This window comes from Topomyia yanbarensis, chromosome 1 (assembly GCF_030247195.1).
Source record: "Topomyia yanbarensis strain Yona2022 chromosome 1, ASM3024719v1, whole genome shotgun sequence".
Lineage (NCBI taxonomy): Eukaryota > Metazoa > Arthropoda > Insecta > Diptera > Culicidae > Topomyia > Topomyia yanbarensis.
In genome coordinates, this window is record NC_080670.1 from 14,190,514 (window position 1) to 14,207,429 (window position 16,916).

A 16,916-nucleotide genomic window follows, 5' to 3' on the forward strand; every position below is an offset into this window, starting at 1 on the left:
AGAATCATGTTGATTGCTGGAGGCGCCAAAAATGGTTTAGAAGGATCCGCCAACGTTGGATCCGCATTGGACAATTTGAAAATATCCTTTTTATAGAGGTCTGTAAGGTAAGGAGCTGCCATGATTATTTTTCGTCACAACAAGACGAGCGTTTTTGGGGAAAAATTCTTCGTGTTATGACTAATGAAGTGCTAATAAAATAGTGCATAATTTTAATTAAACTTCAATATACGAAAACCTTGAATGTTTAAGAGTATAATTTCTTTACAATTTAACATATAATTACAGTAACAAAGTTTCACGAATTGAAACTGTGTTATACATGTCGATGTTTCTTTGGATATATTAATGAAGTGCTAATTAGTCCTCATTAAAATTCCCGAAAGGGGCAATTTTAACGAAACGCAATAGGAAGACGTATAGTATGAAAACTGAAACACAGACTATTTGTTTATTTGTTGCATCTACACCAACAGACCCATTAGCCACGAACACTATCGTGGACTAGTAAAAAGCGTAGGCGAAGTATACGAGAGAAAAAATGTCCCGCTGTACACTTGCTCATACGACAGTGGCGCCATCATCGCATGCGGGACGATAGTCTCCACCATGGGACTTTTATTTTCAGGTGATAGATTTTCAGAAACGTTGAGCAGCCGTGTTGGTTCCATATGATGCTTAGTCCTAGTTTTCCGTTCTATATTTATAACTGATTCGCCTTTGAATACCCATCAGTCCTTCAATTTCGATCCTGTAGAACCTTGCGGCAATTAAAACATAGTAACATATATACCTAATATCTGCATCAAAATTCTATTATTATGTTTTTCCGTGTTTTACTAGTTGTCAAATGACAACCAATAACCATTTTTGTGCTTACCTATACGCCCACCCGTTATATAACAACTATTGACTCTCGTGTCGTGAAAACCGTGTATTTTTCGTTCTGCATACTCGATATATTCTGCGTTTGCCGAAAAATTGTATTGAATTTCAGTTTTCTGTTATAATAAAGTATTAAAATGGTAAGTATGATAATCACTATTGTTAGTTTCCATGTACTGCGATTATTTACACTGATTGCGCATCGAAATTCGAAAATATGTAACATGTAGCTTACTGGTCGCAAAATTTGGAAAAACGGTGACGTCACCGATAAGCTTCTGTAGATCCAACGTCAGGCATCCGAAATTCCGAATAAAACGAATTATTTACATTATTGTATGGGCATGTAATGATTTTCCAAATTTTAGATGCAGTTTATGCTACTGTTCAGCCGGCAAGGCAAACTTCGTCTACAAAAATGGTACGTTGCCCATCCGGACAAGGTGAAGAAGAAGATAACCCGGGAGCTCATTACGACGATTTTGTCACGGAAACCCAAAATGTGTTCATTCCTGGAGTGGAAAGACTGCAAAATTGTGTACAAAAGGTAATTGCTAATAAATGCTAAATGAATTGATACACCTTGATAGTAAGTATGATTGTCATGCTTTCAGATATGCGAGTTTATACTTTTGCTGTGCAATCGAACAGAATGATAATGAGCTGTTAACACTCGAAATCATTCACAGATATGTGGAATTGTTAGACAAGTACTTCGGAAGTGTGAGTTCATATATTACCTTTATTTCTATAATCAAATGAATTTGATCGGAATTAATGACTCCCGCAATAGGTTTGCGAGCTGGATATAATCTTCAACTTTGAGAAGGCCTACTTCATTTTGGATGAGCTGTTGGTGGGTGGTGAAATCCAGGAGACGTCGAAAAAGAATGTCCTTAAAGCAATTGCTGCCCAGGACGTCCTCCAAGAGGTCAGTACTCCCGATGATACTTATGACATTTGACTTCCCACGGTCAAAACACATATTTCAAAAACAATTCAAAATGCCTTGCCACCTTCCCGATATACAAAAAAAAAAACAAACAAAAAACACATCCACATTCACACGTACACTGTCAATGCCAGCATTAGTTTTAGATTCCCCCCAGCTATTATAGTGTTTGTTCGGGTCTAGTGCGGTTCTTAGTGTTAGTTCCCCTGGTTGCGATCCGGTGAATCTATTTTCTGTTTCCAGCAACCCATAGTTTTAACTTGAAAGCCTTGCCAATGAGAATGTTTATTTATTATTTGTTTCGTTATGTTTGAATTTGTTTTACCCGCTCGTATGTTTATGTTCGTGTTTGTTTTTATCTGTTTTGTAACTTCATCGTACTATATATCTTGCCTGGTACCAAATGTCAATGATCTGGTTGAAAATTTGTTTTATTAGAATAAGCAAATTTTGTTTTTTTAGAATAGGACCTAATCGTGCTTAAGCTACATCGGAGCAGATAGTATGTATAGTTAGTTCCTGGACAATAGAGGCACTTTTAATATAATTTAGCTTGTAAGCTTTACGACAGCACAATCATAAACACGACTAAACACTAGGATTGTTTGCTCTCGATTGATAACTTGATCACATAACTGCATGAGTTGCAAATTCTAATTTGAGTTTTAAATATTACGACAGAATACTAACGTTTATTAGTTAAGCTTTAGGGGATCGGTGCATTGTAATCGGCTTGAGGGGAAGACGTTTGGTTTTTGTTCTAATAGAACATACCACCTTGGCAAACAGATTTTTCTCTGAACGGAGAAGGTTGTAGCATCCAAAAGATATGTGATATCACTGAGGCAGTCTTATGTTGTAATTCAATACGAATTATCAGTAGTAAATCTAACGCTTCAAGTAGGCTTTTTCAATTCGCCAAACGTTATACTTTCAGCACTACTCTCACGAATTTGGACCTCTTCGTTGTTCAATGAACACTATCTTTAAACGAAGCTACATTTTTCCGTTGCTTCACCCCTCAAAACTTGCAGAATAAGTTCAATGTTTCGCATTCATTGCTAAATATCTGGCAACGAATTGGACAGTAAGTCCAAAAAAGAAAACACTACTGGTGTTCACACGAAACAACTGGTAACCGATAAGACCACAGCTAGATCGAACATTTTGCGGTTTAAAAAACATGCTAAAATTTACCCACTAGTTTTGCGCATCTACTCGTAAAAACAAGAAACAGTGCGGAGCTTAATCACGCCAATGATAGCAAATCTGTTGGACAAATGATAATGTGCCTTTTCCAGCATACCAATTGTGTGTTTGACAGCAAGTCATTTGTGTTAAACGGATTCAACTTCCGGACGTAGGCAAGTATTTCACTCGGCAGATAGAACTTGTGATCGGAGGCTGATTTTCCCCGGTTTTGTTTTAGCGATAACCCTCATTTATCTCTAATCATGGGGGACAATGATGCCCTCACGGAATATGCCAACTTGAATAAATTCAGCAAGTGTCGGGCAGATTCTTTAATTTGATTTTGTTTCATCTGTGTTCGCATCTTTTTATGCGTCTGACGTCCAAATATTCTTTGAGTGTGGAGGATTTTTCGCGTACTAAAGCACGTTTTGTTCCACCACACTGCGGAAGAGCTTCACAGGTGTTGCATCATGTACTGGTTTAGTTCGAGCTAGATCCGCGGCGTCGAGTATCAAGATAGCCAATGCTCTTCATCCGGAGCAGGTTCTTATTTAATTCGATGATTTCGGGCAAACGCGGTTTCAATCAGTCTTTCGTGTTGGGTCATACGAAACATTAATTATTTCCGACGGTTTTGAATTAATTCGATAGAAATAATAGAATGGCTTCGGATGAAATATGGGTGGTATGTGCGATTATGATCATTTAATGGCTATTTGAGTTAAAGTATGGTTTTCCTTAAAATGCGAGAAGGGGGGGGGGGGGGGGGTTGGGTTGCTTCTCTAATCTTCCGGCCATCACATCAAATCATTTGGTATTCTTAGTATGTATAACAAACATAAAGGTGTGACACAAGGTGCTAAAAACGCACAAAAATCCTATTTTTCATTGGATTGTCTGCTCAAAACATATTACCAAGGACCGTTCATAAATGATGTCGCGTATTGACAGTTGGGGAAAAGCCATGAATTACCGAGAGAAAAACTAAAAATTTGAGACGTACTAGTGGAGCGGGGCTAATAAAACCAACGACAATTTTTAGACTTTTTTCAACATTACCCTTGCCATATTTTAGTTTTCCCTACAATTTCCCTTTCCATATTTTAGTTACTATTAGTTTTGTCTCATTTATTTCACATCCTAAATGTATCTCTCTACAAGTAACATTTCCTTAACCTGATATAAAGCTTACGCTAACAGGTTGTCTTTGCAAATAAACATACAAAATGCAAGCAAAATACAAATTTTCTGCGAGACATTGTTTATGAATGGACCCCAAAACAAAAAAATATTCCATAACGAATATCACGTAACATCGATGACAGAGTAGTGGGATCAAGGCCAAGATCCCCCTGGGTCGTGCAAAACTGGGAAGCAACATCAATTTCGGCACAGAGAACAAACATCCATCTCAAACGTAAACATTTAGTAGGGGTCACATCCAAATATAATTGAGATGTTGCCACCAGAGCTGGTTCTGTCGTCGTTCCATTTGGTGCGTGAGTGTTACTGAATTGATATCCAAGTGATCGTTATAATTATGGGATATGCCAGTATGGTGGTCGTCATGGTCCAACAAATATTTGTTCAAATGTCAAAACAAGCATTTTAAAATTGTTTGTTCGAAACTGGATGTTTGTTCTCTATGACTTAGTTCTAACAATTAAAATCTTAAATTATTTATGTTTATCAAACCATACAATCATAATTACACACTAGAATAGGAATAATAACTGGCAGAATACATAGTTACAGGGAAATTAGTGTTCGTGGACATTACGATTATCAGTACTCTATGAATTAGTTCATAGTCGATTGATCCGCTTCAGACCTAGGGGACGCAAGAGGAGATCAGGAACAAGACAGAAGCGGAATCAATACGAAGTTTTAATTGCTTCAGTGACGACTTAACACGCGTTGTTAGGAGCTTGATACATTGAATTAGACAAAATAAGGGACTTGACGTTACACACTTCGAGACAAACAGGCGCAAAATTTAGTTCACCTCCCGAGGACCGGCGTTTACTTGGTAAACAGTTGCTAATTCGTCCGATTTTGCAAATTTTATCTCGCGGGACGGACCGAGATCTTCTAAGCTCTAAGCTGCTGTCCTATTAGCCCGTTAAAAAGTATGGTTTACCTTAAAATGAAAATTCGAATAAAACTTTGGAACTGTTAGAGATGCTGTATATCTAGATAAACCTGCGAAAAGGGCATAACTCAATTTCATAAGTTTATCGAAATATAGTAAGTATTGTATACTTAATAATAGGATGTACGGTTACTGCGCCCTAATTAATCTTAGCTTCCCCATTCGTCCCAACCATTTGAACACATTAGTTAGAGCAGTGAGTGTCTGCTATCTCTATTCAACGCATTATGGTAGGATGAATAAGGGTACGTTGCACTCGACTTTTCGCTTCGCTCAAACGCGAGCATTTTACATTTTCTAGGCATAAATTTTAACTGTACTGCATCTTAGGAACAAAGGAATTATGATGATACCTATTTAAGCGCAATCCAGTCACTCTAAGTCGAGTTATCAACGAAATAGTGTGACATCCTGACTAATGAGATGAATAAGGGTTCGTCTACCCTATTCTATTATGTTGTCATTCATGCCAAACTGCAAACAACCAAAGACTTTTTGCTGGCTCATATGATAACACTGCAGCTAAGTGAATCTGGTTTGAGAAATTTTTCAATATCGGACGAAGTGGTGACTGTCTGTAAATACCGGTTTTGCGCATATTTGTCTCTAAGAGTGTGATAGCGTGTTATCTACTTTGTCTACTCCTATGAAACGATCTTCTGCTAGTGCGTTTAAGTGAGCATTAAATAAAATTCAAACTTATTTCGCTTTAGTCTTGTTCCAGGTGTCTCATCTCTTGTGACCTAAGCGAACTGATGTTGTCTTGTTAGTAGAAACATACATCCACCAGTCACGAAGACATCCGTACAAACGAGAATTTACTATGTCAGTCGAAGGCCACAGACCCGGTACCAACCCGTCCCATCTCTATAAAAATACTTGTGCCTGTCCCTAACTCTAACAGGTATCAGTTCCCAACTTATCAAACGAAACAGAGCATACATAAAGTTAGTACAGTACCTTATAATTTTTGCACAACCCGGTGGTTCGGGGGGGGGGGGGCGGTGGCGGCTGGCTTGAACTTGGCCTTATACCCACTGCTCTATCATCAATGAGATTTGATATTAGAATATAGTATCTATAGATATCATATAAAGAAACCCTCCTCCCATTCATAAAATTTGGGAAATCTGTTGAATTGTAATTGTCGAAGTAGAATTCAAGCGACTTCAGCAGAGTTTTTGTTTTTCATGAAAATTAACCACAACTCCATCGCAGTTTTCTCATTTGTCAATTTTGGAAAATGAACGCAGAACAGCAGAGAAACACCAACGCTCTATATCTAATTAATGTTTGCACTGATAGGGCATTAAGTTAACGTTTTCTGCAACCAGACAGATAGATTTCAGGTTGGTGCTAATGATGTTGGGTGAAAAAATGAAGATAAAAAAAATTCCCGGTTTTATCAACTTTTCCCTTTTATTAACCACAATTTTTCGGTTGGTTAATAAAAACGGGTCGTTACTGTATTTCGAATGATTGGATACTTCGGACAGTTAATAAACGGAATGTAATATTTTCGTTCGCGTTGCTTTTTCACGGCGTTTGAATTGCTTAATTTATTCTTATTATGTCACCGTCTTTTTGTGCACTACAACATGGTTGCAAAATCGTTTGATAGTTTTACCACAAACTAACAGACATAACACTCGAAAACAATGCTTCTCCCGCTTTAACGGCCATTTTAAATATATTTGTAGTTGGTACTGTGGTGACATGTACAATTATAGCGCCACTGACATATGAACAAGCATATGGGGGATAAACCACTAGTGAAAAATTGTTCCCAAGCTTGAGGGGTAACCCACCAGCAAATAAGTGTTTGGGACCGTGAATAAAAGATGGAGCTAGTGTTCTGGGAAAATTGTCGGATGGATAATTTTTGAGGGGATTCCCTCATAGTGTTATGTCTGTTAGTCTGTGGTTTTACTGCTCAGCAAACAAATAATGATAGCCGCTTTTATTTTACTGCTTCCGCTTGCAGATGCCAGTAGGATCCAACCAATTGCAAAAAAAACTTAACTTTAGAATAGTATCCAACCAATATTTCTTTTCTCCACCTTTCTCTCTTGTTCTCTTTCTTCCATGTCAATACTACTACCGAACACTGAAACAACGACACTTTCCACACACAACCGGCGCCGGTTTCTTCCTAATCTGCCTACCCCCAAAACCCACTAACATAAACTTCGCTGCATCCAATTGCCCGCAGGATTTGAACGAAAATCTCAACTGATGAAAGCTCTTCATATTTAGTTTTGGCTTTTGTTTCACTTTTCCATGTCAAACGTATCAATTTATTCCTATTTATTTCAACACGTCTTGTTTGTCTGGTTTCTTTTTCCCCCATCTGTGCTTTTGCCCCCGCACTCCTCTCGCGGGAAGGAGTTCTGTGCCATCAAATCCCCATCACCACCACCACCACCACCCAACCGATAATCGCAAAAAGGAGCTGGATTCCTAATAGCTTCGCTGGCGGAAAATGGTTATAATGTTGTTTCGTTATTATTTATATGCGCAAATCAATCACCGTAGAAGTGGGATAGTGCTGTAAATATCTCGCTTCCCATCCGCGAATGAGTTTCGTTTTGAAGTTTGGAGCTTTTGTGACGGAAGGGGCTGCTGTGTTAGGTATTGTATCCATTCGCATGGTGCTTGTGGACAGGAGATACCGCGCTCTGTGCAAGGAATGAAGCATGGAAATATACCTTATCATTGGTGCAACCCGCAAAACGCGTTTCCCCCACCCGCTGTAGTTGAGTAGCGAATGATGTAACTTTGTTTCAGGTTTTAGATGAGGAAGATTATTTTTGGATTTACTAACATTTGAAGGTTGACTGCGACTGATCGGTGATCGAGAGTAGAGTTGGTTTCCGTCCTGGAAGAGGTTGAAGCGTGAGATGATCCAATCTAGGTTACTGGTAAGGTTTAATTGAATAGGCTTGTGAAGAATAATACAAAGGAATTGTGTACTTAGGATGAATAAGTATAAAATTATATATTCGGTGCCTAAATAGATATTAATTGTAACGTATCGAATAGCAAGCAAAAATATGCTTTTACTAGTTTTACAACTATTGTCCAAAGTATAGGAAAACAATTTGTTAGTTCAAGTATAGGAGGAACCATACAAAAACTATTACACGACAGACGATGTGAAATATTCCTACTACACATAGTATATACACCAACTTTCTTTTACTCAATAAAATATATTCGCTTCAAAGATAAACCTTTTTATATGCTATTTCTATCTAGCCATGCAACTATCTGCTGTTTCTACTTTGAAGGGTCATTACTCAGGAATGATGTTCATTTAATCTGTTTTTATTTTAAACTCTTCGCCTTGCATCTGAACGGTGCCGGACGTCATTGCTGAAACAAGATCCATACACATTTCTGTCAAAGTGAATTAGAATCAGTTGAGTTTCATAGACTATTTATCAAAGCATTTACAACACACATCTAGCATGCAAATACATTCTAGGCTCACGTATTTTTAAGTTATTTGAAAAATAAACTGTTTTCTAAGAAAAGTATTGACAATTTACTGATTGGTTCAGATTAATGTTTATGTGATCTCGGTAAATTAAAATCTACTTCTAAATTAATTTTGTTATTATCAGATGGGAGGTTTTCAGTACTTTCTTTTCAATATTAAATATACCACCTATACAATTGGAGTTATGTTCAATATACTTGCGAATCAATTTTGGAAAAAAAAAATCATTTGGGAAAGATAAAAATTAAAATAAGAAAAAAAAAACTAACCAATTTGACCGCGCTTCGCTTCCCAAAAATTGTCAACACTTTCAATGTAAAACTATTTGTACATAAGGAATGAACCAACACACCAATTATTGTAAATAAAGTTTCTCTATCGGTGGGTGTGAGTGTTTGCTATACAACAGACTTCAACAAATTTCATGTATGTAAATACTGCTCATCGTTTAACCCTAGTAGATAGTTTTTGTTATATTTTGAGTTCGCGTTGCACTTATCGTTATTACACGTACACCTACATACAGGATGAGACGGTAGATGGCGCACTGCGAGAGATCGGACTGCTGTGAGAACGGAAAACGAGATAGGCGGCAGCTCGGAATGATTCGATTGTACCCTAACCCACCCACAGCGAACGGGTTTTTGTTTCGTATGTCTGTATGCGTGTGTGTGTATGGGTTCAATCCAATTTCAATCGTTTGAAACCAATGGAAAGTTTAACTTAAGAAATCCAGCTAGGTAGTAGTAGTTTGTACGAAATTTTGTACATTCAATTTTTCCTGTTATTTTTTGTACTTGACTAGTAGTGAGTCCAATTCTATTATTCTAACGACGTTCAAACAAAAAATGTGAAAGTTTGCAGCCTTAAGTTGAGTAGTTAAAGTACGGAATACTAGAAATAGCAAGATCATATATAATAATTAAATCCCACAATAATTTTGTCATTTTCCACAAATGTCGCACGTTATCTCTAATTTTACTAATAAGGCATATTAATCGATTTTTATTCATGTTGTTCGGCAATTTTAAACTTTTATTTTTAGTCACCAGATAACGCAATGCTACTGTCCCAAAATGGGAGCATGTGCCTTGTTACATTTTTCTAAAATGTAGTTGAGTACTATAATAGTTTTTATTTGGAACACTGCGGGTGGTTTGGCATAGGAATATCTTTTTATATTCGCAACATTGTCGTTTATTTGAAAATCTTTTCAACCTTTTGTAAAAGGGATCTATAATATTTGTGGCTCATGAACGCATTTGTTGAATTATTAAGGTCACTTTTGTTACTATAGATAAACCGCAACAACTTTCAGAATTATTAGTTCTACACAGAATAGTAAATTAAACACGAACTTTAATCAGGGAACTATTCACGGTAAAGCAAATGTTAAAGCTTAACTTAAACTTAAGTAAGTTGAAATAAATTAACTAACACGTGTCTCAGTAGTATTTTGCGCTCGCTGTGTAGTAATGGTGGTTGGGTTAACTCATCGCTCTTTATAACGTAGAAACGTAGATTAATATACAGTTTGCGGCACAAAGCTTAAGAATTACACTATTTATTCGACCAAACTTGCTCACAAGGCCATAATTCTGTTCGTAGAGTAGAGATAGATATCCTGTATAAAGGTGAGTTGTTTAAAAGAAGTAGTTCAAAGAAAACATCGCAGATAGTACCGAGAAATATGACTATTGAGAATCAAAGTTCGAATGTGAACTGATTTTAATGGTGTGCATACGTGGATCTGAAAACTACCATGAAAATACAATAAAAGTTCTATAAAAACTATAGAAATTCAATAGAAGCACAAAAAGAGCACCATATAATACCCATACATTAAATACCAGAAAATACTATTGAAATACCATAAAATTACCATACAATACTTTGGAAATGCTGCAAATCTATCTTAAAATTACCATAGAAATTTAAAAGGGTCTTAAAAATGAACAATAAAAGTGCCTTAAATATTATGAGAAGACACTTCAAAGGTACTATAACAAACAATAGAAATACTGCAATAATACCATACAATAACTATAAAAATATCATTAAGACGCTGCCCGAGCAGAGTCTGATAAAAAATTGAGAACTAAACTTGATGTTGTGATATAGTAGGGAATGATTGCTCAGGTTGTTATCATTTTGGTCGTTTTAACGGTTAAAAGATCAAAATCGAAAGCCGAAAAATTGCACTATGACATCAAACAGAAAACTATTTATGCTATCAGTGAAAGCAAATATAAAACTCATTGAGATGGTGAAATATTTCATTGAAAACAAAATAAGTAATCAATTTGATGTTTGTCAAAGAAATAGAAACAAACTTTTTTTTTTCTAAAAATGTAAGCACATCAAAATGAGATCAAAATATGATGTCATATCTGAAAAAGTTTAAATATCAATATGTTGTCTATTTGCTGTAATTTTGATGTTGAACTTTGCTCGGGTGTACCAGTGTAAACGCTAAAAATTTGGGTGATTCTCGGGAATTTAAAATTTAAGTATACTTTATGAAATATGAAATGTCCTCCTCCGCTGCCACGACTCTGGCCGAATAAGTAACTGGAAAAAGTGGTTACACTAAAAGGTATTTCCAATACAATGACATAGAATTTTCGAATAACATCAAAATTTATCCAAAAAAAAAATCAGATCAATCGGATGATTTAGGTTATGATGACAGCAAATTTGAAAAAAGTTATATAAAGAAAAACGCATTTAGCGATTAAACTAACGATTTTTGCAAGATAAAATTAAATTAACCATAAAAACTGATAAATAGCTATACCTGGCCTATTTCACGGAATATTTTCAAAAATATAAACTGTCAAATATGACAAAAACCGATTTTTTTTTTCTAAAGTTTTACACTGTACCATAAAATACTAATAAAATGCCATAAAATAACAAATGTTCCATAAAATATTATCGAAATATCGCAGAAGGATCAGAAAAGTGGCGGTAAAATGCTAAAAACGTTATACAAAGACAGTAAAAATAACCGCAAAATACATTAAAAATGCTTAAAAAGTGCAATGAAAAATGCAAAAGAAATATAATAAAACGACCGTAAATTTTTTTAAACCATCATAACTGCTATAGAGATGCTGTAAATATATCACAAAAACACCATGAAACTGCCATTAAATTCCATAAAAATATTACAATTACCATAAAAGTACCACAATGTCCAATACAAATACTATAAAAATACCATTGAAATACTAAATATGCAATAAAAGTACCATACAAAGGGGGTTCCATACAAAATTTGGAAATGCTTTAATGTACTATACACATGCCGCAAAACTACCATAATAATGTTATAAAAATACAATAAAAATACCCATAATATTGTAGAAATATCATGAAATGTTTAAAAAAAGATCATCGAAACTACTCTAAAAATACCTTAAAATATACTGTAAATGAGAAATTGGTAGTTGTTTACTTCAAAATGGGGTATCTTGGAATCGATTCAACTTATATTGAGGTTTTTATGTAAAAATGTCTGGGGAACACAAAAATTTAAATATAGGGTAATATGGGCTCTCCCCACATTTCTGCCGCACATTTCTAAAAATCGATCCTGCATCAAAGTAAACCATTCAATATTCGATGAAATCATTTTTATCAATTGCGACAAGTTTCTGAAATACTGTGAAATGGTTGCTGGCATGAAAAAAATTCATTAAATTTTCACGAATATTTAAAATAAAAAGTCATTGCGGGAGAGATATCGCATGTGCGGGTGAGACGCTGTACCGTGGACACAAACTGAAAAAAAAGGTGAGCAAAAGTATTTTTTAGCTCACGTTGATGTTTTTTTTGTAATTAGGTATCCGGCTGAATTTCATGAAGTTTGATTATACCTATAAATCGGCTAGCACCTACACTTTTCTTAAGGGAGTCTACCATTTCTAGAAACATTTTTTTATTCAACATTTTAGTAATATTTTTCTTTCGCAATCTTGTGTAACGGTTAAGTTTGAGTAACTTAATTAAGGGTACTATTTATCTATATGTTTGTACGAGCGATAAATATCTATGTGTTAGTAAAGATTCCTTAGAAGCAGTTTTTGGCTGTTTATCCCAACAATGAGTTTATATAACTTAGGTTTGTTCTTGAATGATTCATTTTGAAAAAAAGCATTAATTCTTTGAAATTTTCGCTATTATCCTAATATTGACATCACTACAAATCAATGCGTTTACGAAAGTTAGTGCCGGAAGCTATAAGGAATAAACCGAAGTAACCTATACACTCAGGTTTTTTTACGTGGTTTGTTTTGGGCGATATTTTTTACGCGGTTTTTTTACGCGGTTTTAGAAATTTAATTTATTTTCATTTACGCGGATTTTTTAATTTACGCGGTTTTCGTTTACGTCGTTTTCATTTACCCGGCCTGTATCTTCCGCGTAAAAAACCTGAGTGTACTTAAATATATCGCCCGTTTAAATATATAGATAAATTGACTCATAATCCTTTATGTCACTGTGTTAGGTCCGTTATTTTGTGGATATTCCTTATTAAGAGCCTATACCTGACGCAAATGATCGTTTAATGACATTCCGAGGTGAAAAAAAATCATTTTGGCTATGGATCCTTCATGTGCGGCATCTCCCCGCAATTTTGATGCGCAGATATATCCCAATTGTAGGGGAAAGATGCCGCGCGACGACATTTTCCTCTGAAATTATGGATGACTATACTCATGATCAGGATGCCTTCTAAAAGGTTCCAGCTATTCAACCGATACATGATTTACCAAAAAAAAACGAACAATTTAGAAAAACCAAATCTTAATGTGGTACTGAATAATTTTCGACGGTCCGTGATGCAACTAGACGCACATAATCATTAATATAATTTTCGTGAGTTAATAATAAGGATTATTTTACATCTCCAGTGTTGTAATTCTTCGAACGACAATCTCACAATATCATATTATACTACGTTCACACTACAGAGTTAAAACACGTTATAATAATTAACAACAAGAAAAATGTCATCAAGATAGCGTTAAAACACGTTTTAACTCGTAGTGTGAACATGGTATTACCGTATGAAAGTGACCGCATATACGAGATATAGAGAGTGCGGCATCTCTCCTGACGCGGCATCTCTCCCAAAATTACTCTATATGAGAAATTAAGAAAAAAATTGCATGATTGGCAGTACAGGTGCGAAAAACTATTTTTTCCTAGATTGCTTGGACAAGGTCAATCAAAAAGCATCTCATGGATTGATTCTAGAGGAAATAGTACCTGAGATGCAATTAACAGTTCTTAAAAGTCTTTTTTTGAAAAAATTGGCGAAACGGGTCATACTCCCGTGGACCAAGAGGTAATCCAATCGACACAGAAATTTGGCTTGTCATTTTGATGAGCGATTTCCCCCAAATTGGTTAAAATTAGTAAAAGTTGATTTCTAGAATGCACTTCCGTCACTTCGGCGCAGAATGGCCATATATTTTTTGAAATTCGTACACCATACGGTCCAAATTGTAGGTCCCCAAATTTTTTAACACGATGTCTGAAAAGTCCCTAAAACTTGCTACGAAAATGCCATAAAAATATTTACAATAAAACAGCCATAGAAAAATCATAAACACACCATAGAGATACTGTAGAACTACGACATAAAACTACAAAACTCCCATAAAATAACAGAAATATGTCATTAAAATTCCGTAAAAGTACCATAATTATGTTATGGAAATACTATAAAAATACCTACGTTTTTGTCGTGAAATAGTCAAAAAAGGTCAAGATTTTTTAGGTAGACTTTCAATTTTTTACGATTTTTAAAAGAAAGTGCGTTTTTTATGTTTTTCGGCATTCTAGGAAGAAGTGGGCCATCCAATTTTTCTTCTCAAAAAATGCATAATCGGGTTCGGGCTTAAGAACCTGAAACCCGGACCCGATACAAACTCGACGGGTTTCACGTTTCAGGTTCTATAATTTTAAAATTGTCGAGCTCGGTTTTTTATTATCCTATTGCAATTGTTATGATTTTTTTTTATGTTGACAATAGCAGGGCGCGTGATGGTTCATTCGAGTGGTTCAATTTTCGAAGATAAAGTATAAAGTAGAAGTATAAAGCATTTCAAGTGGTATCTGGCTAATTACTCTAGTACCCACAATAAAAATAAAACATCTTAAAGGTGTCTACTATAACATACAACTATCTTAAAAGTGCTAGAATTTTACTAAGTAACTAAAAATTGCTATAAAACACCATAAAACTACTTTTAAAATAAAATAAAATAAAAATACTAAAAAATACAGTAAGAGTTGTAGTAATACCACGAAAGTTCTTTAAAATAACCATAACGACGCTATACAAATACCATAAAAATGCCATAGATAATCTGAAAACAAACTTTTGAACTTTTGACAGATAGCTGAATAGAACGAACACTGTTTCATGTTTACTGATTCTATAACAAGTTTATTCGCTAAGTAAAGACAACAGTTCAGAAAAAAATAATCCTTTCAGAAACTATATTAACTTTCAATTTCTCGAGTCATGTTTCTCGGTATGAGTCCCCTGCATTGCATACTGTTAGTATTTTGTAAAGTTTCGTAATCTACGAAAGAAACATCCCTATATTTATTCGGTTAGGTAACCATCCCTCGATTTCAATTCAGAATATGCATGTTATCCGCTCTCTGATCACTACCGTATGTAAACGCTTCCCCGTAACAACCTGCAGTGAATCGCCATTTCCTCAGTTGTGCAGTGCTTAAAAGGCTACTAAAAACGTTACGCCAATTTATATGGGATTGACATCCCTTCAGATAGCAAGCGCACGTTCGACAGACATGGTTCTCGGGTTCTTCTGGTTCTTTACCAAAGTGCAGTGAGATGGCGAGAGAAAGCTGAATTGCAATGTATCAGTTTTTGTTTATTTTTGTTTGTTTTCCGAATCTTTTCTCAAAACCATATATACCTCCTAACCACCGACAATGCCGGCTGTTGCCTTGAAGATTTAGAACTATTGATTAATCGCAACCACAAACAAGGTATGTAGAAGAAATATCAGTTATTATGTGTATTTTGTTGATTGTTTTTTTGTTTAATATTACTTCCTAGCGTCCTAACGAAACATGTTTCCCACTAATAGAATGCAACGTATGAAATTTCAATTCATTTCGATTGTAGTGAGAATGTCCTTGTTTTTGGTTACAAACAACTAATGTGTAAGGTGAGATGGTTGCACTAGTTTTCCTAATTGAACATGCGTGTCTTACCTTGCTCCACTTACAAAAACAAAAACATGAATAATTCTTTAGTTACCATACTAATTAACCTCTCTTCTAACAACAACTTGAGTGTTTTATTTCCCTGCTAGTTTGTTTCTACTCATATTCCGTAAATTTCCCGACATTTTTCAGACTCTTGTATTCTTACTCTGTAGAATAGCGAACCCATCATCGAAAGCGATCGCAAGTAAAAATCTATCATTGGTTTGTTGATTTGCATCATTTTAGGACGAGACGCCGCAAGGATTTTTCGAGGATCACGGTCTCGGATAGGTAGCTGGGGCGGTTGTGGCATCACATTACCATCATCGAGTACCAGTTAGCGAATTGGGTAGGCCAAGCACAAACAAACATAAACAACACATTCTAGTACCACTAATTCACGAGACTTTACCGCCGCACCGTGGTTTGATTTCAAATAATTAACTCTCATTATTAATCGCGGTAACACGAGTGAATGTGCGGTTACTGGACAACGGGGATGTGGTTCGTTACAGTATATATGTATTACACACTAGCTGATAGTAACATATCAAAATCATTCTCATTCAATTCCATGCGGTGTGGAAGTTTTAAGGCTAAAAGTACTTACCAATCATGATGAGCGAATCGGTTTAGTTTATAATAACAATTTATTAATTAGGTTCCCCGAAGGCATTATATTTCGTTTTCTATTCCACCAGTTGTCTTATCAACGAAGAGTCTCGATTACCATTACCATAATGGATGCAGTTGTAATTTACTTGATTAAATATTAACCTATTTTTTAAAATAGAATCTGATTGATTCAAATGTGATAAGTACTGTTTTGATACCGGAATAATAATAAAGTAGTAATATCCTATAGGAGGTCAATACTCAGATTTCAAGGAATTTGAAAGAACATTCCGCTTCCATGAGATCGTCGAAGGCCTAAGTCACCAGACGTGATGTATGTTTTAATAATCAGATTA

The 16,916-nt window shown here is 35.4% G+C and overlaps 1 protein-coding gene across 12 annotated transcripts; it reads left to right on the plus strand.

The window, feature by feature from the left end:
- Positions 1 to 897: 897 nt before the first annotated feature.
- LOC131676937 (AP-1 complex subunit sigma-2) lies at positions 898 to 16,807 on the plus strand. 12 transcript variants are annotated; one of them, XM_058956367.1, is made up of 6 exons: positions 898 to 1,025; positions 1,254 to 1,432; positions 1,500 to 1,608; positions 1,679 to 1,816; positions 15,688 to 15,723; positions 16,192 to 16,807. In XM_058956367.1, the coding sequence occupies exons 1-5, from the start codon at positions 1,023 to 1,025 to the stop codon at positions 15,691 to 15,693; spliced, it is 435 nt and encodes a 144-aa protein (XP_058812350.1). In that variant the 5' UTR covers positions 898 to 1,022; the 3' UTR covers positions 15,694 to 15,723; positions 16,192 to 16,807. The 12 variants fall into 12 exon arrangements, with proteins under 12 accessions (XP_058812350.1, XP_058812351.1, XP_058812348.1 ...); XM_058956368.1 differs by having other exon boundaries at positions 16,647 to 16,807; XM_058956365.1 differs by having other exon boundaries at positions 15,694 to 15,723.
- Positions 16,808 to 16,916: the final 109 nt, after the last annotated feature.